Raw genomic sequence first — 27,687 nt, 5'->3', positions numbered from 1 at the left:
TGCATTTCTCATAGGCTTCGAGAGCGGACCTCCTCAAGGGAAAAAGACGCTCATACACTGGGTGACGCTAGTGCCTTTTCTTTAAGCCCCACCACCAACAAACAAGTTGAGTGTCTGGTGCCTAGTAGCAACCTGAAATACGCTGAGAAAACAGATTACTGAGGTGAAATGGAATCTGCTACGGCACTCTTGCTGTCTGTGTACGCCACAGGTCAGTATCGTGTGTGTGTGTGTGTGTGTGTGTGTGTGTGTGTGTGTGTGTGTGTGGGTGGGTGGGTGTGTCTGTGTGTGGGTGGGTGGGTGTGTGTTCTCATTTTTGTTAAGAGGCTGAAAAGTAACTTTCTAGAGCATATACTACCTCCATCTAGTGATGTCGGTCTATTGATTTTGATGTATTGATTGAAAATTGTTCATTATTACCTTGGTTAATTAACATCTAATGTTAACTCTACTAAATTTTATAGCAGTAGGGTAAAATGCTTGTCTTTGTTCAAAATACTGTATTAACTGTAAAGACTGTCTTTTACATCAGCCTGTTTTCAGGGCCTTTTTTTTGGCTACATATTTGTTATTTTTGGCATAAATCAGTATCTGTGACCTGTTTTCATTTTAAAAAAAGAACATTGGCACAAACCTAGCCTGTATGTATTTTTTTGTATGTCATCGAGAGTATTTAAATGATTTTCAATCAGGAAAAAAATGTGCGATTAAAATGCGATTAATCGCGAGTTAACTCAGGCATTGATGCGATTAATTGCGATTAAAAAAATTTAATCGATTGACAGCACTAATACGGTATATATATATATATTAAATCCAGTCTGTTGCAGCTCACTTTGATATGCTCAATTTACTGAATGTGGATTTGAGGACTGGAATGAACTACTAACTATCATGGAAATAAAAGGGTAAAATCTCAACTTAGATAAACTCTAAATTATTGGAAAAAACAAGCCTAGAATCACTATAGGTTCTCCAAACAACAAACCCTGAGCTTCCCCTCTAACAGATCTAGAAACTGAACATTTGTCATCTCATCTGGAACAAATAGAGTCACTTTTCTTAGTCAGAGCAAAAACTGACCCAGACGCGACACAAAACCTGCTTCTGATTTCCTACCTTTTCCTCTACGAATCTGAAATGAATCACAGCTGCGCCATTAAAATTCATGAGATATTTTTTTAAAAACTGGGAACTTTGGCTGTAAATATTGTTATTGAACTAAAGTGAAAAGATGTTGGAGACATTTTTAAAGAAAAATTAAAACTTTAAAGTTGCCAGGTAGCTTTAAGTTATAAAAAATAATATCTAATGTGCCATTTTATTTGGTCGCAGTTATGTTTGCTTAACACAAACAGAAAAACAGATCTGTGCTTCACCTTTCCCTCCATCTGAGAAGGTTTAGAAAGGATCGTTTTCTTCCTTTTTGAAAGGGCTGCCTGGTGTGACTGGTTGGAGCATGAGGTCGCTAATGAATGTCAACAGAGGAAGAGGCTTGTGGGTCCAAACGAATGCCCCAACGCACCAGCAGGGCGTTCTGCTGTCTGGACCTGCTCTAATGGACAGTTTGAATTGTCTTAGGGGGACGAAATAAAAACCCAAAACCAGAAAAGTTGGCATGTTATGTAAATCAAAAATAAAAACAGAATACAATGACTTGCTAATCTTTTTCAACCCATATTCAGCTGAATACAATGCAAAGACAATATATTTAAAGTCCGAACTGAGAAACCTAATTTTGTTTGCAAATAACCATTAACTCAGAATTTAATGACAGCAAAACATTGCAAAAAAGTTGCCACAGGGGCCTTTTTAACACTGTGTTACATCGCCTTTCCTTTTAGCAACACTCAGTAAACGTTTGGGAACTGAGGAGACCAATTTGGGAAGCTTTTCAGGTGGAATTCTTCCCCATTCTTGCTTGGTGTACAGCTTAAGTTGTTGTAGGTTACGTTTCATAATGCGCCACACATTTTCAATGGGAGACAAGTCTGGACTGCAGGCAGGCCAGGGGAGTACCCGCACTCTTTTGCTACAAAGCCACGCTGTTGTAACACGTGCAGAATGTGGCTTGGCATTGTCTTGCTGAAATAAGCAGGGACGTCCATGAAAAAGTCGTTGCTTGGATGGCAGCATATGTTGCTCCAAAACCTGTACCTTTCAGCATTAATGGTGCATTCACAGATGTGTACCGTATTTTCACGACTATAAGGCGCACCTAAACGTCTTTTTTTTCCCTCAAAATGTGGGGTGCGCCCTATGGTGCGGTGCGCCCTATCTGCGGACGTTGTTGAGACCACCATGAGTATGTGAGAACCTTAATCAGAATCAGAATCAGAAATACTTTAATAATCCCAGAGGGAAATTACTTTTGTTACACGCTCTAGTTACAAGGGGGAAGTGTGGGCGTGGCTTGTGTATAAAAGAACAGGTATGTGCTTTATGCAGAAAATTGTTGTCTTAACACATCCTGAAATTGGCAAAGAGACACGCCTATGAAGCCCAGTTTAAACTGAAGGCTATCAGCTACGCAGAGGAACATGGAAATCGAGCAGCTGCGAGAGAATTCAATATAAATGAATCGATGGTTCGCAAGTGGAGGAAGCTGGAAAACGAACTCCGACTGGTGAAGAAGACGCAGCTGAGTTTCCGCGGACATAAGGCGAGGTGGCCCGAGTTGGAGGAAAGACTCGAGCGGTGGATCGTGGAGCAAAGAACGAGTGGGGCCAGCGTTTCAACGGTCACTGTTCGACTAAAAGCAGTAAAGCTGGCGGAAGAAATGAAAATTGAAAATTTTCAAGGAGGTCCATCGTGGTGCTTCCGTTTTATGAAACGGTGCAATTTTTCCATCCGGACCAGGACTACAGTTGCTCAGCGACGTCCGGCGGATTATGATGAAAAGCTGGCGAGCTTCCACTCCTTCTGCAGCAAACACATCGCTGACAAAGTCATCCAGCCAAGCCACATCACCAACATGGACGAGGTGCCGCTCACTTTCGACATCCCGGTGAATCACACCGTGGAGAAGAAGGGGACCAGCACTGTAGCGATACACACAACGGGGTATGAAAAGGCGTCGTTTACTGTTGTGCTTGGCTGCCACGCAAATGGACAGAAACTGCCGCCTATGGTGATTTTTAAAAGAAAGACTTTGCCTAAAGAGGCTTTCGCAAAAGCCGGCATCATTTCCAAGGAGCCGCCCGGCATGGAAAGTGACTCTGACAGCAAAGAAGAAGGGGAAACTGGCATGTCGGATTTAGCGCAGCTGTTTAATTCAGAAACAGAGGATGAGGACTTTGAGGGGTTTGATTAATACTCTGTAATAAATATTTGAATAAAGCACAATCATACTCAGTTTTGCTCCCGCTCTATTTTTCTACCTGAAAACTTAATTCAACAGCAGCCTCTGGGCCGCGGCGCATCCGGGAACACCTCGGCAGGTGTTTTTTCATCTAAATCTTTTTAAGTGAGAAAGTCCACCTGAAAATTTAATCATTGCAGTCAGTTCATCCAGATTATTATCCTGCCTATGTTTTAAGTTAATTTATGCGTCAATAAACGAAGAAGAAGGGGAAACTGGCATGTCGGATTTAGCGCAGCTGTTTAATTCAGAAACAGAGGATGAGGACTTTGAGGGGTTTGATTAATACTTTGTAATAAATACTTGAATAAAGCACAATCATACTCAGTTTTGCTCCCGCTCTATTTTTCTACCTGAAAACTTAATTCAACACCAGCCTCTGGGCCGCGGCGCATCCGGGCTCACCTCGGCAGGTGTTTTTTCATCCAAATAATCTAAATCTTTTTGAGTGAGAAAGTCCACCTGAAAATTTAATCATTGCAGTCAGTTCATCCAGATTATTATCCTGCCTATGTTTTAAGTTAATTTATGCGTCAATAAACTGTATCAGAGGAGTAATCACAGCCCTGTGTCATCAGCGATGTGTCTCTCACGGCCGGTTCCCAGGTTTGAATAATACTTTGTAATAAATACACCTTGCAGCTTTATTTGCTGTGATCAGTGGGAATAAAGTAGTTTTAATATGTTTTTAAGTGGGAAAATCCACCTGAGAGGACATGTACCTGTATATAAAAAACGCGCCCTATAGTCCGGTGCGCCTTATGTGTGTGTTAAATACAGAAATAGCACACATAACTGAGACTGCGCCTTTTAGTCCGGTGTGCCTCATACCATCACAGATGCTGGCTTTTGAACTTTGCGCCTATAACAGTCCGGATGGTTCTTGTCCTCTTTGGTTCGGAGGACACAACGTCCACATTTTCCAAAAACAATTTGAAATGTGGACTCATCAGTCCACAGAACACTTTTCCACTTTGCATCAGTCCCTCTTAGATGAGCTCGGGCCCAGCAAAGCCGGCGGCGTTTCTGGATCTTGTTGATAAATGGCTTTTGCTTTGCATAGTAGAGCTTTAACTTGCACTTACAGATGTAGCGACGAACTGTAGTTACTGACATTGGTTTTCTAAAGTATTCCTGAGCCCATGTGGTGATATCCTTTACACACTGATGTCGGTTGTTGATGCAGTACCGCCTGAGGGATCAAAGGTCACAGGCATTCAGTGTTGGTTTTCGGCCTTGCCCCTTACGTGTAGTGATTTCTCCAGATTCTCTGAACCTTTTGATGATATTACGGACCGTAGATGGTGAAATACCTTAATTCCTTGCAATAGCTCGTTGAGAAATGTTGTTCTTGAACTGTTCGACAATTTTCCCATGCATTTGTTCACAAAGTGGTGACCCTCACCCCATCCTTGTTTGTGAATGACTGAGCATTTCAAGGAAGCTGCTTTTATACCCAATCATGGCACCCACCTGTTCCCAATTAGCATGCTCACCTGTGGGATATTACAAATAAGTGTTTGACGAGCATTCCTCAAATTTCTCAGTCTTCTTTGTCACTTGTGTCAGCTTTTTTGAAACATGTTGCAGGCATCAAATTCCAAATGAGCTAATATTTGCAAAAAATAACAAAGTTTACCAGTTCGAACGTTAAGTATGTTGTCTTTGCAGTGTATTCAGTTGAATATAGGTTGAAAATGATTTGCAAGTCATTGTATTCTGTTTTTATTTACGATTTACACAACGTGCCAACTTTTCTGGTTTTGGGTTTTGTAATTATGGTTTAAAAATGCAGCTCAAAGAAAGATTTCCTCTCACATTTGTGATTAAGTTTTTAGGAAAAATTTAGAAAACAACAGGTCCCTCTGATAAATGATGCCTCAGTGTCGATGAGATTACAGGTCTAGTCTAAAACAAAACTGAATAGTTAAAGTGAGAAGTTATTTGTTGTCCTAATAGCAAACAATCGGGATGTGCGGATTACGCTAATAAGATCATTACTGTCAGAAGGTTTAGAAATGTATTCAAAGTATCCTTTCAAGCTTCTTCTCTTTGTTTACTCAGATACAGAGAAATTTGCATCAGTGTTTTTTTTTTATGTGAGGAAAACCTACCAAGTGTTAATTATTTTCCAATGTTTAACATAAATATTATATTTTTGATAAATGTTTAAATGATGCATGAATTAAAAAAGCGGTTTGCAGTTTTCTTTGAGAGGAAAACATTGATTAGCATCTTACTGATTTGGTGTGTTCAGGGCGGGGAGCGACCACCGGCGGGGGCTCGGCCTCATCTTCGTCTTCATCCTCAGACACGGTCGCAATGACGGGCGTCTCCGACACGGCCTTGGAGCTCTGCGTGATGTCACAGGAAAAGAATGGGCGGAGCCTCAGTGACTTTATGGTTACATGAACTATCATCGACACCAGACCCATCGTTCCTTCCTGTTGTCACCACGGCTTCCTCTGCTACTTCTTCATCTCATCACGCTGATCTCCTGCTGCCTTTCTTAAGCTCAACTTCCCTTCTTTGCCTGTTTTTTTTAACTTTGCCTTTGTGTCTGTCTTTCCTACTTTCTCTCCTTCCTTCCTCATCGTAGGTGGTGTCTAAAGCCTCTGCTCAGGTTGGGCTCATGTAGCTGGTCCCTGTTCTCTCTCTATGTCTGTGTGATATTCAGATGCTCGGCTGGTGGCCAAGCTGCAGAGACAAGCAAATGGTGAAAGGAGGGAAAGATGCTGATTCACAATGCAGAGAGGAAGGGAGGAAAAGTGCATCTTGTAGAGCACCTCCCTCCCTCTCTCTATTTAGCCGTTTAGTTTGGTTTGAGGGCATCTGTCAGGCCAGACGACATTTACTTTGGAGAACAGAATGCGTCTATTTGAGGATTAATGAGCAAAACTTTCATTCAATCAAACAACTCTCCCCCCACACTTTGAAATATTGTACTCTTTGCCCACAAATCAGACGGACCATAGACTTTTAGAGGATTCTACTGAAATTTATGTTGTCATAAAGCTTTTGAGTGTGGAAACAGAATAAAGAGGAAAAATAACAGTCTAAACTGAGTACAGATATATACCCTCTAAATAGAACCCTAAAAAGTCCTTTTCTAAATACACTATAAAACCAGACGGTTAGTTGTTTTATATGATACAATTTCACTATACTTTTTGAAGTTCGCCAACAAACGTCTTCTTTGGTTTCCACCACTTTGAGCAACATGAACAAAAGATGCAGTAAATAAAAACAAACCATCTTAACCAAAATACACTGAAGCAAATGTTTCTAGGTGAAACTATGCTCCTTCATTAAGGTTGTATTTAAGGCTTTTGAAAACATCTTTACTAAAAGTGCGAATAATTTCAAAAGGTGAAATACATGTTTTATAAATAAACAAAAGGCAAACATGGAGTTATTTTTGTGTTTTTATCAAATTCAAGGAAAAAATTAATCTGAAATGACAATTTAAAGAGTAAAATTAATATATTGGAGACAAAAAAAACCTGAAGTTGAGACTGAAGAAAAACTTGAGAAAAACGTTTTCAGAAAAATCCTGAATCGAGAGCAAAGAAGGTTTTGAGAAAAAGAAAAAGTCAATTTTTCAGAGAAATGTTTTCACACTGATTGCAAAAAAAAAAAGTATTTGAGACTAAAAATATATTTTTGAGAGCTTTTTTCTCCTGGAAATCTTTCTTCAAATGATAGTCTTTTATTTATTCTATGACAAAATATCTTCTCTCAAAAGTTTTTTTTCAGTCTCACATAACATCAGTTTTTGCTATCAGTGTAAAAATTTGTCTTCTCTAATATATTTGTTTTACTTAAAAGATATTTTCCCCTTTCAGATTTATTTTTCTCTTTAATTTAACAAAAACACAAAACTAACTCCATACAAACACTGCTGTTTAAGGGTTTTAAAAATAGAGTAACTTTACAGATGTCTGATTGCTAGTTTTGCACACAATCGAAAATTAAAATCGCCTAATTTTATTTAGTGCATCAGGATTAAAAGTGAAAAAATTTTCTAAAATATTTTCAGGATGCCAAGTTACAATGTGTTTCCATAGAAACAGATCAAAGAGAAGTCTGGCAAAGGAAATTAATGTGAAACAGCTACAGTATAAACACAATTATTATCTTTGAACCAGCTTCAACTGCTTTATTTAGGACAGCATCAGATTTGACCTTTTCCACATGAAACATTTTTTAGATTGTGTTTTTTTTTTTTTTTTTTTTATAGCAAAACAAATGTATACCATTCATGCAGGTTTTAAAGCTTGAGAACAAGTACCGTATCTTGCGGACAATAAACAGCTCTTTTTTTCCCGCGCTTTGAACCACCTAATGCAAAGATGCAGCTTTTCTGTGGATTTTGCTTCAACCCCCAGGGGGCAGAAATCAAATAAGAAATAGAGCGAATTCTCATTTAGCACAAGCACATGCTATTGGCAGCCACGACGGAGAACAAATGTCCCGGATTCACACATTTTGACATTTATTTGCCTCATTAAAGCTGCCAAACCAGTGGGCAACATCTGCAAAGCTAAAATATAGAGCTGACGAAGCATAGTCTTTCTTTAAATGCTCTTACAGCGAGCCAAAAAGAGTTATCATTTATCTTCGTCCCCTGCAGGTTTGGTGGGGGGCAGTTCAGTTGATATCGCGGCTTATATCCCAGTTAAGCTTATAGTGAGGTGCGCTCTATATTCCGGCAAATACGCTAAACCTTATTAACTATTGTGTTGGTTTTCATAATGTGCCGGTTGGTGGAATAAGTAATGAGTAAACAGAAAAGGGCCTTACCGTTATGATGGAGGAGTTGAAGGCATCTGCAGTTTTATCTGCAGGACGATAAAAAAAGAAAATCTTTCTTACTTTTGTCAGAGTTCAAGAGATGAAGATCATGTTTCACGCTAAAAAATGTAATTATATTAATCGCAAATAATTAAACTTCCCTCATGTGCAAGTTGTCATCCGCTATTAACAACAGTGCTATCAGACATTATTTCTGTAAAATGTGATATTTCTTTACAAAAACAAATAAAGATTGTGTTCTTATATACTGTAGATACCTGTGAAGCTCATGTATTTCTGGCTGTTGGCCGTTTCCTTCGAGTCGTAGAACTTTAGGACATCGAGGACGGCCTGTGGATTCTTCTTCTGCTCCAGCTTCGTGATGTTGGAGGTCTGGAGAAGCCGGGCCCATTGCTCTGGCATGCCCTACACAGACAACCAGCATAATTTAACCTCTCAAAACCCACCGGGGGACCCGTTTAAAGCGTTTACATATAATAACTCAGAATGCATGAAAATTACACTGGTAAAATGTTTACCAATATAGACATGTTAGACATCGTTGGGAAGCTTAGATTCTCCACAATTCAACCACCTAGTTCATTTCATGGACATAGCGAGCACCGAAGAACAATTATAGCAGCATTTCAAAATGTAGCATGCAGGCTTATTATTATTTTCGAGAATAAAAACAACAACTTTGAGTCTTGTTTAAACTGATGGAGCTTGGGTGTTTTACTCACCCAGTGTTCATTTATATATTCAAAAACTAGAAGGTGTTAGCTTTCAAATAATGTATCACACATGTAATTTGGGCTTACAGTTCCTCGGCTCTTTGCTTTTCCATTTGGGTATGCAAAATAGACGAATTTCCCAGAAATGAGGTGGATATTAAGAGGTTAACAGTTAAAACGTTATTTATTCATTTCTTTTTACAATCTGACAATAAACTGAAAAATCTTGATGAGTATTAGAGAAATCCAACCTTTCTTTTATGCTGACCAGTTTTCCACATGTCTCCACAGGTGTTTTAATTATTTCTACATTATTTACTGATGGTTAGGTTGGAAGCACTCTTTAGCATTAGCTCCCTCAAAAGATTCTCTATAGCCCCATTTACACAACCTTTGAGAAGCCGTGCGAGATCGGTCTGAGCATGGAAACTGAGATAACTGTTGAGTGGCACGCACAACTGAACCGGACCACGCCAGACACAACCAAACCGCGCTAAACTGGTACTAGTTCATCAGTAGGGCTTGGCGTGGTTCAGTTTTGGCTCAGTTCTCAGATAAAAAGTGCATGAGCAGACCACGTCATCTCCTTACAGTCAGCCTCCGTAATCATGAAACTTCAGACATTCATAAAATATATAAGCTTCCTTACTGTGCCACATGATTTCCAGTGATGATTCTGCTTAGCAGTGTGATGAACCTTAACATCTGTCGTTGTTTCCTGCGTCTGTAAGCCCTGATCAGACTATTGCTTATTGTATCCACTTCCCAAAAGCCGACTCAAGTAAATTCACCAAAGGCTGCCTTTTTCACCCGACTCTCCACAAACAAAGAAATATCACAATGATAACAAAACCTAACTTCCTGAATGTTACAGGCGCCGCCATGTTGGTTTGCTTGTTTACATCTAGAGAGCAGTAGTACCATGGATCGCCACTAGGAGGAGAGGAACCGTGCCAGCGTGGTGTGTAAATGGTCGTAAGGAACCAAGCTCGGCAAGGTTAACTGATCCAAGCTCGGCAGGGATCGGTTTTCAGAGGGTAGTTTAAATGGGGCTTATGATTCGAGTCAGGACTGTCAGGGCTACTCTACAGGATCAAGCATGCTGGTAAAAAGCTTTCAAAAAAAAAAAAAAAAGTCAACACCCAACTCTGTCAGGGTCATGGATAATTTGTAGCTTATCTGTGGACCTAAAGCTCTGAAACAGTGATACTATAACCAGTGATGGTTATTTAGCAGCCTTTATTGGTTCTATGAGGTATATAAGTTTTAGCAAAGTAAAAACTAACCTACTGAAAAACCAGGAACCAGAACCAAGAGCTGATCGCTACTTGACCTCTATTCTATTTACCTATAGGGGGAAATTTAGTATTAGAAATATGAAACCATCTTATCTGTGCTCTAACCAAGAGTGTGGTCTATTAAGTGATACGTTCCTTCAGTGACAGACTGCTGCACACTAAATGCACCAGGGAGCGTTATCACAGATCCTTCCTCCCAGCAGCTGTAAGACTCTATAACCATCACTGCTCCCAACAACTTCAATAAGTTGTTAAATTCATGTTGATTTTGCACAGTTTCTACCTCAGTCAGTTCAGTAAAATCTTTTTGCTGCTGTAAACACCAGAATTTCCCTATTGTGGGACAATAAAGGATTTCTACCCTATTCTATTCTATTCTATTCTATTCTATTCTATTCTATTCTATTCTATTCTATTCTATTTAGAGATCAGTGTGTTTTCATGCTTCAACATTGAGTAGACCTGTGGGTATGAAAGATTTATCGAGGTAAAAAGCTTCTAAAAAAGCAGGAACATGTCTTATACATAAGGCAGCCATATTGGATTTTTAAATTAAGGGTTGGCTAGAAATCTCACAGTATTTAAAGTTTATGACTAAAAGGTGTTAATGGTGAACAATGGTTTAGTTTTGTGTTTTTAACAGCAGAACATAACAAATAGCAAAAAGCTATAAGCGGGATTAAAATGTCACTTAGAGAGGTTCTTTGTTCCAAGTGACAGTGATTTATTTATTAATTAATCAATTTAGAGATAAAATCTAAAAAAAATAACAATGATCCAAATCAAAGGTTCTCCAAAGCTCCTGATTTTAAAGTCATCCTCGGATTAAATTCTGACAATTTTCTAATGAACTATATTTTATTGAGACAATTTCGATGTAAACCTTGAGAGATTTCTTTTGCATTTATATTTTTAAATCAGCTCCAGGTAGATAGACCCCTGTGATATAACAACAGTTTGTCTGTGTGCAGCAAGATAATTTCTAAAGAACTGCTGACTAAAAACTCTGGGCTTCACATTCTGCCGGAGCCTCGAGTGGATTTTTTTCAATCCAGTTTCCTGAAAACATAACTTCCTACGTGTTTTTTACCCACAGTGGGTTTTTCTTAAGGTTTAACACATCTTTTTGTCCCCAACACTAAAAAATGACAGAGGGAATAGAAACAGCAAAATGGATGAAGACTTTTGCTCTGCGCCGTCCTACACAGGAAGGAGTCGTGTTGTATTTGTATTTTTGTTACGCAACTGGGTCACATCTCCTCGTTTTCCTGCTCTTTCTCTCCTCTCTTCTGTCGGAATCAGTCCATCATAACGTCGCTCAGTTTCTGCTTCATCACTCCCTCCCTCCTCTGCTCAGGTCTGACCTTTCCTTCATTTTCCATCCATCCATGATTTGCTAATCAGTTACTTTTTTTAGGCAACATTGTTAACCCAGACACTAAGAAAATGTCTTCTTTTTATACAGATAATTAAATAAACTGTGACCCAGATAACAAACCAGGAACCAACAAGCACACACTTAGATCAAATGGGAGTTTAACAGTACACACTGTTTAACTGGCAGCTAGAAGGGCTTGGTCAGGCGGATCTAGTGACTCAGCTCAACAAGGCGCCTTTGTCTAATGTGATCATTGAAAGGCTTTATTTGGCAAAGTATGTGATGTCTGTCCATCAAACTAACAGGCAAACACACAAAGCTTCTCACAGTCTTTAATTAGTAACCACACACACACAGTGTTTTTAGATGGGGACAGTAACAAAGACTTACAGTAAACTCGCCGGTAACAGCATCAAAGCCAACGTGGATTGTGTGTTCAAAGTCAGACGGCAGAGAAATCTCAGGACGTTCCTTCTTCTTATAGGCTGAAAAAGGGAAAAATAAATTAATAACTGAGAAACTTTTCAACATATTTACATTTTTGATTGAATGAACGAGAATCCAATATTTATTAAGTATATATATATTTTTTTATTATTTAAAAAATACATATTTTATTTTACTAATTTAGAATTACTTTTACTATTTATTTTTACTTTTTTTCTCCACTTTTTGATATTTGAATTACTGGTGTGAATTCATCCTTTTCTTAATGGGAGGGTATGTAAACTTTCAAGCACAACTGTATAAGAAATCTGAGGGAGAAAGATGACAAAGGAGAAACCATATGTTGGGGTGAGTTGTAATATTCTCCTGAGGGAAATAACAACTCCACAGCATGTCCCAATGGGATGACTAATGACACAGGCAACACCAGCCGGCTGCAAGGTATTATGGGTAATCCAAGTCTGGAAATGGACATGAGGGGAGAGGTAGCCTGCCAATGGTGGGAGAAGCACACTTGCATGTCTGGGTGAAAATTTCAGTTAGTTAAAGTTCTGACTTCATGGCTATTATGATTTAAATGAACATTTTAATTACAAAAAAATAATTTGATGCAATTAATAGATGTTAAGATAATTATCATTGATGATGTTTGCGTTTATTACACCTTAATATTAGCTGCCTATTGTGTGTCAGAACTGATGTTTTCCCCAGTAGAGTATCTGATTAGGCCAGTTCCTCGGTCCGCCTATATACAGTTATAATCTTCATTTTGTACTTGGCAAAGATTTGGAAATGGAATGAGAGCGGTGTCCTTCAGCTAAGAACAAATTGTAATAATTTAATAAGGCTGGAGCCATGGATGCCTCCTCATCTGCTAACGTGTATGATGTAAAATTTGAGGATGTGGCAGACTGGAGATGTATAAAACGCTTGTTTAACTGTTAATCATGGCCACTTCTGAGAGGTGGGCCCGGTTGGTAAGCAGCTGCCTTCTGTAAACTCTAAGCAACTTCTCTGATCTGAGTAAGATTACAATTTCTATCAAAATCTGTTGTCATGTCTCATGGTTATTTAATACATATAAGTTATGAAGTGTTATTTAAAAGAATTTGTCCCGAGTGATCTCTTTTCAGGGAAAAAGAACCGGAGAGAGAAAAGCTTTAAGGTGTAAACACAGAGCTTACCTTTAACATATATAAACAGTTTGATTATCTCCACCTAAATGGTTCAACTAGATGGTAAAACTAAATAATAATTCACTATGGTTGTTTTTCAACATTATGTATTTCTAGCTAAAACAATTAATAAGCATAAACCAAAGAGTTTATTTTAGATAAATGTTTAAATTATGCTTGAATTTATGTATGTTTTATAATTCTGTCATTATGACGAGTCTAAGCAGTAAAAAGGTCACCTGGTGGTTACTTGGATTTAAAAAGGCATGAAGCTCCCATATTAAAAATTACGACAGAGTATTATTGGGGATTTTTTTTTTTTTTTTTTTTGTATTACGAGAATAAAGTTGTAAAATTACGAGAATAAAGTAACAACAAGAATAGTCAAAAAAATTACGAGAATAAAGTCGTAAAATTAAGAGAATAAAGTCGTAATATTAAGGGACTAAAGTCATAAAATTACAAGAAACAAGTTGTATTTTATTACAACTCCTACAAAAAGCTATTTCTTCACTAAAATGAGGAATGTGGAGCATCATGTGAAGTTATACTTTGGCTCTGGTTTGACAAATAACGAATTTTTTTAGCACCAGCATCAAATGGGGCAGGATGTCAAAGCAGGATGTCAGGTTGCTGTTTGGTGATGATGGTTGGCCGCCATATGCTGGTCGGAGGCCGAAGCTTTTGTCCTGAAACGGGTTGTGATATGATGACTTCATTCTTGTAATATTACAACTTTATTCGCGTAATGTTATGACTTTATTCTCAAAAAAAAAAAAATCTCTAACCTGGCCCTAATACTTCACCGTAAAAAATGTATGTGGATATGACCGGAAAAAAAAAAAAAAATTTGACTTTAGAACAGGGTTCCTACAGCATAAGGCAAGTTAAATTCAAGACTTTTAAGACTTTTTAATGCCACTTGAAATAAAAATTTAAGACCAAATTCACAAGAAACACAAGAAAAACCCGCTTGCGACGACTTAACCTAAAGGTTTATTATAACATAAACCAATGCACTTAAGTTTCAAATTTTGAAAACTTTCCCATACAGGAAGAAAGCTAAAAACACACAAATGACAGATATATTTTAACAATTATTTAACTGAATTCACAAACTTTGTTTTAGCAGGGAACAAAACTAATCAGTTTTAAAGCCACAACATAACCAGGGCTAAGTCTTTTTTGTAGCTATTTTTCTTTGTATCGTTTTCTATGTTTGATTTGGTGATAAGTGGAGGCGTTGCAGAGACAAGGGTGGAACAAAACTGAGAAATACCGGCTGTTTCTCGGTTACTCGATTTTGACGCTTTGTGTTTCGTGCTTCGCATGTGCGACTCAACTGCCTTAATTCCCATCGTTCTGAGCTTGAATGACTTCTTGCACAAAATCCACTGTGCCTCATATATGTTCCCTGGTTTTAGCCATGGAGAAAATTCTTTTCATTACATGTACACTTGCTCATATTTTCCAGACAAAAAGTACATTGCGCGTCTCCCAAATGTCCCGGCCACAACAATGCTTTATTGGTTCCGCTGTCGGGACGGAACCAATAATGACGAGCCATTATTTTTAATAAAAAAAATAATGGTCAATTCTAACGTTTTATTTAGATTACAAAAATAAATCGTAACAAAAATAATCCTATTTATGATGTTTTAAAAATTAAGACCAACGAAAGACTGATTTAAGACATTTTAATTCCAATTAAGGCCTTTATTTTATTTTGAAGAATTCAATGCCTTTTAAGACTTTTTAAGGACCCGCAGGAACCCTGTAGAAACCCCCCACCGTAATTCATCCAGCAGTGATGAACAATCAGCAATCAATTATTGATGCTAAACTGAGCTTCAGCACTCAAGAGGAGTCACTAGTTAAGAAAGAAAACCTGCAGATTTTATGTCAGTTCTGGAACTGCTGACACTACAACAAACTGCCCTATGGAGACAACAAAGGTTAACTGACCTGAAATTCCCTAAAATCAACGACCCGATATTCATGCCAGCTCCACGCTTTCATGGGTCAGTTATGTGGAAGAGAAGGAGGATCAGGAGATTCCACTTATTCTGCAGCATTGCTCTCTTATTTGATGCAAACTAAAGAATAGCTTGTATCTGCAACTATACACATTACCTCAACTTGACTTCAGTGTAATACGTTTTCTATATCCACAGAGAGTAAAAATAGTAGGAAACTGCCCTGGAACCTACCACCCTAATGGGTTCATCCACAGGTTAACCACTGATTCGTGTTTTTAATGAAAGCTGACAGCCGAGGGACTAATTTGTTATTACTAAGCTTAAATAGCCTTTTGGCTAACAAGATGTTTTTACTGCAAACAAAAGCAGTTACAGCAGTAACTGTGTATACATGGATGCATACACAGTGCTATAGAAAGTATTTGCCCCCTATATCCAAACAAGTTTTAATATCAGGCAAGTCATAATCTAAAAATTACAAAAAGAAGTTGTTAAATGATGATTTCATGTAATCAATCAGCCATAACAACCAAAGCAGGCCTCCATTAAGTAATCTATCACAACCCTCTCATTAAACCACAAATTAACTGAAATTACATTAATTTTCCTTAAAGCTTAAAATTCACAAAACAGTAACAGAACCTAACTGACAACATGAAGTGGACCTAAAAAAAAAAAAAAAAAATTATTATTGCTAAAGAAATTCACATAGAAGTGCCAATTTTCTTTTTTTTCACCTAAGGTTTTGCGTAAAGAGGGAGATGATACTGCCACCTGTGGCCAAAACACAGAACTGCAGAACTCTTCTGCTCATTCTTGTAACTAGCGCGTTTTTGTTTGTTTTTTGCTTTTTTCACCTTACGCAGCTCCACTTTTATAGAATAACCTCCCACTGCACATTAGGGAGGCTCCTTCACTGCCAGATTTTAAAAGACGTCCCCAGAACTAACTTTTATTCGCTTACAGAACACTTGCAGGACTATGCTGTGACCTTGTTTATTTAGCTTAAAAAAACAGCATTAAAGATTAGCATCAATCTATAAATTACTCTGAGCTGTCAAATGAACTGATACACCAGCCATCAGCTAACAGGAAGTGTCTGTTATAACACCAACTGATAAATCCATGTTTTAAGTTTGACACATGCAAAAATATTTGGTGCAAATAATGGGATGAAAACATTTTTATATTATGCCAACTTCAAATCAGGACTAGAGCACATTTTAAGCAGGATCTTTGTAAGCAGACTGAGAAAAAAAAAGAGGGGACAGTGAGTTTAACTAAGCTGCAGAGTGAGACATAATGAGTTCAGACAGGTACGCTCTGTACTACAAGGCTCTGATGCAAAGCAGAAAGCAAGCTAAAGAAGGCTAAAGTATCTCTACAGAGTTTGACAAGAAAAACAGCTCTGACCACTATCACCTAATGACAGATTTATAAACAGCCATCTTTTAAAAAGCTGAGTTTAAAAATTAAATTATGGCTTTTCTTACAAATCAACTTGAATGGACTGAATATGAAAAAAAGGATCAAAATAATAAAATACATGAAACACTTATTATCCCCCATGAACCATCTATCAGTGGCGCCTGGCCAATAGAGGGTGCTTTTTAAACAATTTTAAATGAAAATATTTCAAAAATATATTAATATATATCTTTTAGACGTGCAGGTTAAATATTTAAACTTTAATGATGAGCAAAGCGTCATTCCATTTTCCGTCAGATTGGTGACATATTTCCATCCTAGGGTAACTATAATTCAGCTCTCCCTTTTCAGGACAACTTAATAAGTGGCAGCAAGAAAGTTGGTTGTTTAAGATAAAAACAGGTTAATTGAGTGATAAGTCGAGGAACTCACTCTTATCACTTCCTCCAGTCAGAATAAACCGAATGGAGCGGTCTTTCTTCTTCTTGTCCTCTGGGTTCGGTGGAAGCGGCTTGGAGCCATGGTTGAGGGGGATGGGATCTTTGTTGCAGGAACCGATCATGGTGCTGGTGTTCCTCATTGGAGGAGCTGGGGGCTTGTCCTCAACCTCCCCATTATCAGACATCTTCAGTTAGGCTGCAGCTGGCTGCTCCTGCACAGAAGCACACCAATCACAGCATGGATGGAACATGAGTCAATCTAACACAAGAACATACAAACAAGTATTAAAAAAAATAAAAAAATAACAGCTTTCTCTTATTTACATTTTAAATTTTTAACTTTGGTTTGGCTAAACCACATAACACAACAGGTCCAGACTGCAACAAACAATCAGCTCTGCAGAGGAGGTAATCTGGGCTGACTTCCCCTCATCCAGGTCTTGTGCAGGTCTAGAATCAGGCAGAGTGCTACTAACTCCGCAGACCACGCACATCCTGGACACAAACCGCTCTGGTTGCTCCTGGCTGTCTTTCTGCTGAACATCTTGTGGTCTGAGAGAACATATGGACACCAAATGTGCACCATTTCAGCTTTAGCTTCTTTATTTTGTGTATGGGTTATGCATATTTATAAGAACAAAATAATTTATGGGCTGCACAGTGTTGCAGATTGTAGTGCTGTTGCCTAAAAGTAAGAACGTCCTGGGTTATATATCCAGCCTAAGGAGTTTCTGCATGGAGTTTGCATGTTCTCCCTATGCATGCATGGGATTTCTCAGGGTCGTACAGATTCCTTTCACAGTTTGAATAGCTGACTACTAGGGATACAACAGTTTATGAAAACCGTCCGAACCGTTCGGTTCGACTGTCTCGGTTAGATTCGCGTGTGTTTCGTTCGGTTCATGCGGTTCATGCGAAGCGTTTACACTCCAGAGCAGAAGGTGGCGGTACTGTGACCAAAGCCAACCACCAGTAATAAACAAGAAGAAGAAGCGAAGCAGCGTAGCCTGCTGTGGAGAATTGTGTGGGTATGGCGAGTGGGAAAGAACAGGAGTTGGAAGACGCACCAGCAGCACTTTATAGGTCTACTGTATGGGACCACTTTGCATTTAGAGTGACCTACGTTACGGCGGAAAGAAAGTTGTGGATAAAAGTGCAACAGTGTGCAAGCATTGTGCAACACGTTTTAATTATGCTAACAGCAACATGACTAACATGTCAGGCTAAACCCAAAATCCCACATACTTCGTCAGCGCTCCGCTGTGCTCCAGACCGCCTGCGCAAAGCAAAGCCTACAGCCTCCGCTGTGGCTCCCGTCCGCTCCGCTCTGAGTTCCTTGGAGATCGTAGAGGGCATGCGTGAGATGATTAAATTCAAAGCAGCAAAACATGCGGAAATGATCCCGGGTTTCCACGGATCATTACAAATAATTGCAATTCATAAATTTTTTGTGATTTTTTCATTAATTTAATTAATTTTTATGGGTTTTCGGGGTAACAATCAACATATACCGAACCGAACCTAAAACCGTGACCATGAAACCGTGAACCGAACCGTGGATTTTGTGAACCGTTCCACCCCTACTGACTACTAGGTTAAAAGATGACTCTTAAATGTCCTTAAGTGTGAGTGAATGGTTGTGTGTCTCTGTGTTACCCTGCTCGAGGTACAAACCTCACTCACCCTGGCAGATCACAGGGAGGGATGGATAGACTTCATTTCCCACCATTTATTTAAACATTCATCATTAAAATGTCTTTACATTGAGAGCAAAATGTAACCAAAGTCTAATTCCTGGTTTTCAAGCACAAACTTTTTGAATGAAACAGATTTTGAGAAATTGCCTGTGTTGTAGGGGGCCAACAGTTCTTATGAATAGGTGTTATATCACTACAGATTAAGTGAATTAAATTTAGAATAAAAGCTGGGGTATTTTTCATAACTATATAGGACCAGAATGATACCAGTTTTGCATACATTTCTGGTTGAAGATGAACAACGATTACTTTACCTTATCATTATGAAGCAGGAAATGGGATTCAACATATTTCTGTGGATGTGAGTTGCCGGTGTTTTAGTGGAACATAAACTTACCCTGATGGGCTACATTTGGAGGAGAAGCTTCTAAAAATAAAATCAAAGAAACAAGCAGAGAGTTTCCATTCGCTCAGAGCGGTCAGTTTGATCTAAAAACACTAAGCTGACTGAATCACAGTGCCTGTTTGTTGGGTTAACATGGGTGTGCTGACTCACAGCTTAACGAGTCTTGGTCGAAAGATAACACCACATTTATGGACTTTGATGTATAAGTGTAACCTGCAGTGTGCACACACAGCTGAGAGGCAAAAACATCACATTTAATGACTGGTTCTAGCAACACACAAACACAGAAACTATGGGCTAACCTGATCTGTTAAACACTCCACTGAACACTGAGAGCCGCTAGAAGGATCTATGTAGGTCGGAGCTACGCGAGCAAATCAACACAGACAGACACAAAAATCAGGAATCTATAGAAACTTGAAACGTAAAGAGAGGGAACGCTATTAACGCCTTTTCCTGCACAAGAATAGAATAGACATTAATACATTAATGTAATTAAATTTTGTCACAAGCAGAAAGCAACGAAATTCACTCTCTACATTTATTTAACCCCTCCCTTGGGGAGCAGTGGGCTGCCATTGTGCGGCGCCTGGGGAGCAGTGTGGGGTTAAGGGTCTTGCTCAGGGACTGAGAGTGGCACTCTGTAGGAGTGGGGCTTGAACGCTGAACCTCTGGGTTCCAAGCGCAATGCCCTAACCACTAGGCCACCACTCCCCCGCCGCTTCCTGTTACTGTCCCTCCACCTCAACATGTCAGCATTTGATGTGCTCCTGACGCACTAAATTCAATCAGATCCAACAAAGTTATTCACTTTGTCTAAAATAGAAACTTCTGATGGATACTAAATTAGAAAGAACTCTGAAACAGAGAGCCTCTTATGATGTTCGGTCTATGCTCAGAGATCTGATCCGCTCTCCAGTCTGGTTCCATCACACCCATTGTGATGTTTACCAAGAGTCTGTTATAATAAGATATACCAGAGGGGCATATGAAAATACTCCAACCTGTGAAAAGAACAAGGCACTGACACCTGTATATCATTTAAATAGTTTATAGCTTGGATGTTGAGCTTGAATAATAATCAAATCTCCTCAGTGTATCCAACTCTACCATATAATTTTAAGGGTAACAAGGTAATTGAACAGGAGTACCTTCTATTCATGGGGTTGAAACTAAGTTAAATTTGACAGTATTATCCAAAAATAGCATTTTTTAGAACATTTGCCAGATTATTAAAGTCTGAATTTATGTCAACAAAAAAAAAATTAGAAGTTACATCAAAGACCTAAATTTATTCCAGATAAATACATCTTCAGTGGTGTTAGCCTCTGTAAATGATCTACTGCTGCTGTAATATTGGTCACATTTTTCCCCATTGGTTTCAACCCTATTCTTTACATAATACCGACCATTAAAACTTGTATGTATTAGTTTTAAAATTTGATAACCGAGCAAAGATAATCTGATGGCATCTGTGACCAATGTGCGTTTAATTTAAATGAGCAGATTAAGTGGAGCATCTGATTTTTCTGCATTGTTATGACACCTGCATCACAGGTGGAAATGTACAATTTTCTAATCAATAAAAACACCAATCAGCAGAGTAAAGTACACGCTTTGATGCATAAATGAGGACTATCAAGGTTTGCTCCATATAAATGTTAGTTTTAAACAAAATGAACATAGATTTGTTGGTATGAGTCATAATCTTTCAATAGAAAATTAAAAGTAGGAGTGGGCAGGTCAGACCTCAAAGAAAAAACACAATCATATTGACCAATTAAAGATTGGCGCATTGCCAGATCCCATTGAGGCCTATTGGAAACTTAGAGTCTACTTGAAGTCCTTCATGAGGAATCGAAGAGCAAATCAGCACGAACACTAAAACTGAAAAACATTTCATTCAAATCATAGCGCCAATTTACAACAAACGTCCCATCATGGCATTTAGCACAATGACAGATCCAGTTTATATCCTGCAAAGTCTGGTCTATTAAATCCATTACAAACAACCGAATCTGATCGTAGTCATAAAAAAACTGCGGCCAAGTTTGGTTTGAGCCATGTGGTAGTAAATCTGAAACTCAGCCGACTGCATGGATTCACAGAATTTATAGCAAATCCCCTTCCTACATGGGAATGTCACTACAGTCGTAAAGCTGTGCTTTATGCAGCTGTTCCTATCCTAATCTAAAAGTTTTCTTATATATTAGATAAAAACAAACCAACACCTGTAGAATAAAACCTAGCAGAACAACAGCAGTCATCCCAAACTACCCTCTCTGTATCAGTAATGTAATATTTCAGTGTGTTAGAAGTTGAATGAAATCTGGATCTAAAATATCTGGTTGTCATAAACTGTACATGCAAAAAAAAAAAAAAAACTCCCAAGCTCATAAAAATCAATCCCATCAGCATCAACAAAACACTTCTAAAACTTACATTAGATTAAAGCTTGAATTTGACTAATGAAATAAAACCAAACCTCAGCAAAAGCAGATGTTCTTCAGCTCTGAATGAGAAAAGAGACCGAGACTGAAACCATGAAGCCATGTGGACTTTCACCCGGTCCAGCCTCCAACAGATGGTGACATAGGCCTGATGTCAGGAGGTGAGTCACACGTGGAAGTGGGAGATGTAGTAAAAGTTCAGAGACAGACAGAAAGGCAACTAATTGCCCCAGCAGAGTTTTGGCCTTTTTGTTTGACACAACAGACACACACGAGAGCAGCCACTCAAACATGAAGTGCAGATACAGACGCAGTGTGTTTGGCTTAGCAGCCATCACACATACAAACAGTCATTGTTTAGAAGGAAGTGATGGAGTCTTTGTTGTCTGCCTTTGCACACACACACACACACACAGAAGGAGACAGCAGATTTCTCAAATTTCAAAGAGTGCTGTCAGTTTCAGCAGATCCCCGTTTCCAAACAAACCCACATACTGTCTGCTAGACCACAAACAAAAGCATACAGTTACCTTTCTGGTCTGGATCTGCTAACGAGGCTTCCCTAACCGGCAGCAGACCCTGTCTGATTTAGTATATCAGGTCCTACAACCTAACCCGAACCCAGCAACTTTAACGTAGACTTCTGACAAATTATAAAATATTGAACAATACATTCCTGGGCAAATGACTGAAGACTAGTTATAATCCATCCATAACCAGCAAGTGTTCAATGATCTGATTACATGTTTGCACGGGTGAGAACAGATAGCGCTCTAATTGTCTGAAACATTCTATGTAGGAATGAAATATACCATTAGTGATGATTAATGATTTACCAACAAACTGGAATCAGCCCAGTTCAACTGGTCTGTGAACAGCAGATCATGTTTTACCAAAAATATAATCAAAAGGACCTAATCTTTGATTTTAAATTAATCGCTTAACACATCAACATCCAGTTACGGCTTTAATGCACCTTAAGTTAAATAAAAATCTAGTTTTACACACTTTAGAAGGTTTTACTTCCTGTTCAAAACCGCTAGAACTTTCCATCACACTGCTGATATGGTTTATAGTCCTAATGAGATCCAGCGCAGGGTAAACACTCAGCTGCTCTTCCCATTTATCCGATACACTGCCAGTCAGCTGGCTGAAGCAGTTCTACTTTTTTTCCCTTTGCATCCACAAAGGACAATTTACACTTTCTGAAAATGTCTTATTAATAATACTTCATTTTATATTACAAAATATTTTTGAGTAAAAATTTACTTGCCGTTTTTCCTCCAAAACAGGAGGTATAAACCTTAACCAACAAAAAACGGTCCTCTCTGGATAAGACCTGATGGATGGATTCAGACGGGTATGTATATAAAAAATATATAAATTCTCCTGTTTCATTAGCTTTTGATCAGTTAAAATTTTGGGAAACATGTTTTATCTCTGTCTAGGTTAACACAAAAATGTTTTGTACTGTGAAATAAAGATTTCACTAGAATATCTTTTGAAACACAAATATTTTCTATCAATATTTATTTTTTATCTTAAAATTAAAGATTAGAAATACCCATATTTTATTATGCAGATTGAAGCATTTAATTGCTGTTTCAATTGTTTTTGAAACCAGAAAGCACTAAAATGTATTTTACACACAACTGTTCTTGAAAAATATTTAACAACCCACAGTCAAAATGAATATAAATGTCATCGGTATTAAGGCTTAAAAACTATTTCCATTACAGTCATATTCAAGAAATCTGAACATTTTTAGACACACATGATTTTAATTTGAGTTTATTCTGTTGACTTTTCATCTATACTGAAAGAGAACAAATTTATGATCAGAATATGTTTAATATAAAAAATGGAAGTATTTTAAACATCTGGTTTACTGTAGTTATGGTAAAAAGGTACATTAAGACTTACAAAAGAGTACAGAAATGTATGGAATAAATACATCTATAAACAAGTCACAAAAAGTTAAACGAAGTCATAAAAAACATTATTAAACATCGTCTTTGATTTGTTTCCCCACAGATGTAGAAACAAATCCCTTAACTAGAGAAGAATGTTTTAGCTTTCAGAACTTTTTGGTTACCAAGTTTGTCTTACCATTTAACAACTGTATCCTTCTACATCTAAAGTTAAAAAAAAAAAACAAAAAAAAAACTTGATTTTACATTTTTTGTTGAGGCAGTACAACATCTTAAGGTTTTACATTAGAAGAAACTCATCTGAAGCAGGGTAATATAGTTTCTGATGTACAGACTCCTCACCCAGCAAAGTCCCATTTATGTTTGTTTAGCTAGTCTGAGTGATGAGAAGATACCAGGCTGTCAGGGACCTTAGATGATATCCTGAGTTAGGAGAGGGAACCTTGTGGAGATGATTACAGAGCCTCTCTGTGAGTCACAAATCACCCGAGCTGTCAAACCTGACCCATTCATTCCTCCAGCAGACATCGTTTTCTGTTACAGAAGTGTTATAGGCCTTGAAACCCATTACTCCCTCTTTAGATTACTTCATCTGGACTCTGAGGAGTCTGACTCAAAACTATGATATCTGCAATGAGAGCTAGGATGGAAAAAAAAACAAAAGTTTTTTTGATCAGCATTGGCTTTAGCTACATGCTGCCCATTTAATCATAATGAGTGAAACCCAAACATTGCTACTTTCTGACGAGCTAAATACGACAACATTGATAAACCCCCGTAACTAGAGAGGCAGACGATAAAGCTACACAGTCACCGTTCAGCCTCAGAGGCAAAGCAACAAAACAGTGAGACAGTGGATGACTGGGTGGAAAAGTCTGCTTCCCATTGGAAGGTTGAAGGTTCTATTCCAGCTCTCAGAAGGGTCATTAGGACTAGAAAACCACTGTATCATTTTAGTCTAACCGTAAAACAGTTGTATAACCTTAAGGCTTCAAAGATTATTTAAATCTCACTTCTAGTGTACAAGAACAATGAATCTAGATGGTCATTATTTAAAAAAAAAAAATTGTGAACCTAGATTAGAAAAGTATATAATTACACATAAAAAAAGCACACAATTTCTGAATCCATAAGAAGTGACCATGAGGTACAAATTAAAGCACTTACAGTTGTGCTTAAAAATGTATATACCCTTCCATTAAACACAGAAAAATATCAGCTGCCAGAAAAATAAATAGAAATAAAAACAAGCCTGATGGAGCTGCTGACCTATCATTTATTTTTAGCAACAATTTGAGGAAATCTATAAAATCAAGTGTTTCTGTGATGCTCAACAAGTGTTCAGACCTGTGCTCCTGTTGACAGGCATGTTGGTTCACTGAGCAAGGGACTGAAATTTGTCAGGGACAGAATTATTTTACAGTTGGTTCACACTGGACATGATCTGAAGGCCGAAATTTGGACGCTGGGTCAAACACTGGTTAAGTTGCTGTGACGCTTCAACTCACTGCTTGTTAAACTGCTTTGTTCTGTAGATACAAAGCGCTGGGAATCCCCACTGAAAGCTCTGCTGCGGGTACCCTGTGGGCCATTTCACGCTGCTGTTCTTGGCAGCTGGAAGTGAATATAATGAGTTTTTAAGGTTTGAGGTAAAAAAATATATAGTATATATAATCAAATTTTTTTTTTTACTTTCTGAAATTCAGTTTCTGCTGCAAAAATGTCATTTTGAGCTTCTTCTATTATTACACTTCAGTCAAGAAATTGGATTTTGATCAAGAGGAATCTTATTTTAGTGATCTACAAATGGAACAACAGAGAGGAGAGTGCTTCTAATAATTGTTAAACGGCCTGCTGTAGCCCACAAATTAAACTAAACATTAACTTGACAATCATCTTCCTCTACTTTGCAGCTGTAGTGCTGTTTTTCTGTCTTTTGAACATATTCTCCATTTTTTATTTTTATTTTATTTCTTCATTAAAATCTCTGGTTCCAGTGGGGTGAAACAGGCACTTCCAGTGGTCTTTCTTCAAGGTGACTTGATAATTGGGGTTCCACTGATAATGGCTTTTCATACTTGTTACACACGTGTTCAACTCTAAGTAGACCTACATAGAGTTGATTGAACTAATTCATAGCAACCGTTGTGAAACTGAAAACTCAGAGTTCCCGACCTTAGGCTAGATCAATTTAGAGTTGCAGATTCTAATCAGTTTGTTAAACCTGATTAATGAAACGGACCCCAGAGAACCCAGTGGTAAGAAACACTAGGTGTATTTACATATCGTATTCATCATGTTAAACTACACAAAGTGCTGTTAACTTTACAATAATCTACGTCAGGTATGAGCATCTTCTACATCGAAACTCCATACAACAGGCTGAGGTTAGATTGAGGCACAAGGTGTAAACTAGGGGTGGAACGGTTTTCGGATCGGTTCGGTATATGTTGATTGTTACCCCGAAATCCCATAAAAATTAATGAAATTAATGAAAAAAATCCCAAAACAATTAATGAATTGTAATTACTTTTAATGATCTGCGGAAACCATGGATTATTTCTGCATGTTTTGCTGCTTTGAATTTAATCATCTCGCGCATGCCCTCTACGATCTCCAAGGAACTCAGAGCGGACCGGACGGGAGCCACAGTGGAGGCTGTAGGCTTTGCTTTGTACAGGCGGTCTGGAGCGTTGACGCAGTATGTGGGATTTCGGGGTTAGCATGACATGTTGGTCATGTTGCTGTTAGCATAAACAAAACGTGTTGCACAATGGTTGCACCCTGTTGCACTTTTATCCACAACTTTCTTTCCGCTGTCATCGTAGGTCACTCTAAATGCAAAGTGGTCCCATACAGCAGACTTATAAAGTGCTGCTGGCGCGTGTTCCAACTCCTGTTCTTTCCCACTCGCCATACCCACACAATTCTCCACAACAACTGATTTTTTTCTGCTACACCCGGCTAAGCTGCTTCGCTTCTTCTTCTTCTTGTTTACTACTGGTGGTTGGCTTTGGTTGCAGTACCGCCACCTTCTGCTCTGGAGTGTACACGCTTCGCCTTTGAGAAAAAGGAGCAGCGCATCAACCGAACGCAACACATGCGAACCGAACCGAGACAGTCGAACCGAACGGTTCGGATGGTTTTCATAAACCGTTCCATCCCTAGTGTAAACACATCACACTGTAAATATATTAGCTGTTAATTACTGCAATCCAAACACCATATTAGCATTGATACTACTGAAAATATTCAATGGTCACCTAGTAGAGGTTTTCAAATTCAAATGAATGTTGTTGGATAGATAAGACCAAAGTAAACACGTTTGACCTTAATACATAACACCCGCAAAGAAACACTCAGCAGGAAAATTTTCACGACACACATGTGAGGCCGTTTAAATTTGGCCCAAACTGGTTCATACAAGTAAAGAAGCATAGATGGGAAGATAGATGGAGACCAACGTTTCACCAAAACCAACTAATTTGGTTCCAGCAACCTGTTGAATCATGTGATGTTCTAGGTTTCCCACAGACAGCCTTACTGTTCCATCCCAAATGTACATGTCTAGTACGTCCAGAGGCATTAATTATACACACAGGCACATCTAAAGAGACGAACGCTGTAATGTGTCAGCACTTCCTGGGAATGCCAAATCAGCAGCTGCAGCCACATTTACTGGAAAAGGACTTCCGACACACAAAACACATTCAACAACAATCTACAGCTGAAACCTAATAAAGTAAGAATGTGTTAAAATAGCTACATAACTCCCTGCATAAAACAAGTTTAAGATGGACACAGATGGACAGAAACCCTAAGAAACGATGAATGTGGAATGCTTCACCTGTTCTGAGGAACAAGACAGATTCTTAAAATAAGCAAAAACGAAGTCCAAATTTCCTCTTTTGCTTTTACATATTTAACTATTAAGTTTTTGTTCATTTCTTTGCAGATTGGTCAAATTATCAAAACTAACACTATAAAATTAGAGTCTTTTACCTAAGCTGAACGTTCTGCTCTGTTTATTAAAATGGTTACACAGTGCTCCACTCATTCAATAATTTGATTCACATATTGTCTCATGAAAAAATTCTTCCATGAATCTCAATGAATTTTGATGCTTCATGTTAGAAACCCATACTTATATTTATAAAATTACATTTAAA

The 27,687-nt window shown here is 38.2% G+C and overlaps 1 protein-coding gene across 4 annotated transcripts in view; it reads right to left on the bottom strand.

Moving 5' to 3' along the window:
* pak1 (p21 protein (Cdc42/Rac)-activated kinase 1) overlaps nt 1–27,687 on the bottom strand; it is a 74,314-nt gene that overhangs the window by 15,619 nt on the left and 31,008 nt on the right. For 3 of the 4 annotated variants that reach the window (XM_038288484.1, XM_038288485.1, XM_038288487.1), the window contains 5 exons: nt 17,027–17,246; nt 11,956–12,050; nt 8,434–8,581; nt 8,165–8,202; nt 5,602–5,715 (listed from right to left, as the gene is read on the bottom strand). In XM_038288484.1, coding sequence (XP_038144412.1) covers nt 5,602–5,715; nt 8,165–8,202; nt 8,434–8,581; nt 11,956–12,050; nt 17,027–17,219 — 588 coding nt within the window. In that variant the 5' untranslated portion in view covers nt 17,220–17,246. Of the gene's footprint in view, nt 1–5,601; nt 5,716–8,164; nt 8,203–8,433; nt 8,582–11,955; nt 12,051–17,026; nt 17,247–21,622; nt 21,760–27,687 lie in introns of those variants that run through there. The other variant, XM_038288488.1, reaches the window with a different exon arrangement.

The sequence above is a fragment of the Cyprinodon tularosa genome, unplaced genomic scaffold (genome assembly GCF_016077235.1).
Source record: "Cyprinodon tularosa strain WSP-4 unplaced genomic scaffold, ASM1607723v1 ctg257, whole genome shotgun sequence".
In the NCBI taxonomy this organism is placed as follows: Eukaryota; Metazoa; Chordata; class Actinopteri; order Cyprinodontiformes; family Cyprinodontidae; genus Cyprinodon; species Cyprinodon tularosa.
Note: the sequence above shows the minus strand (reverse complement) of the source record. Positions and strands in the feature narration are given on the sequence as shown.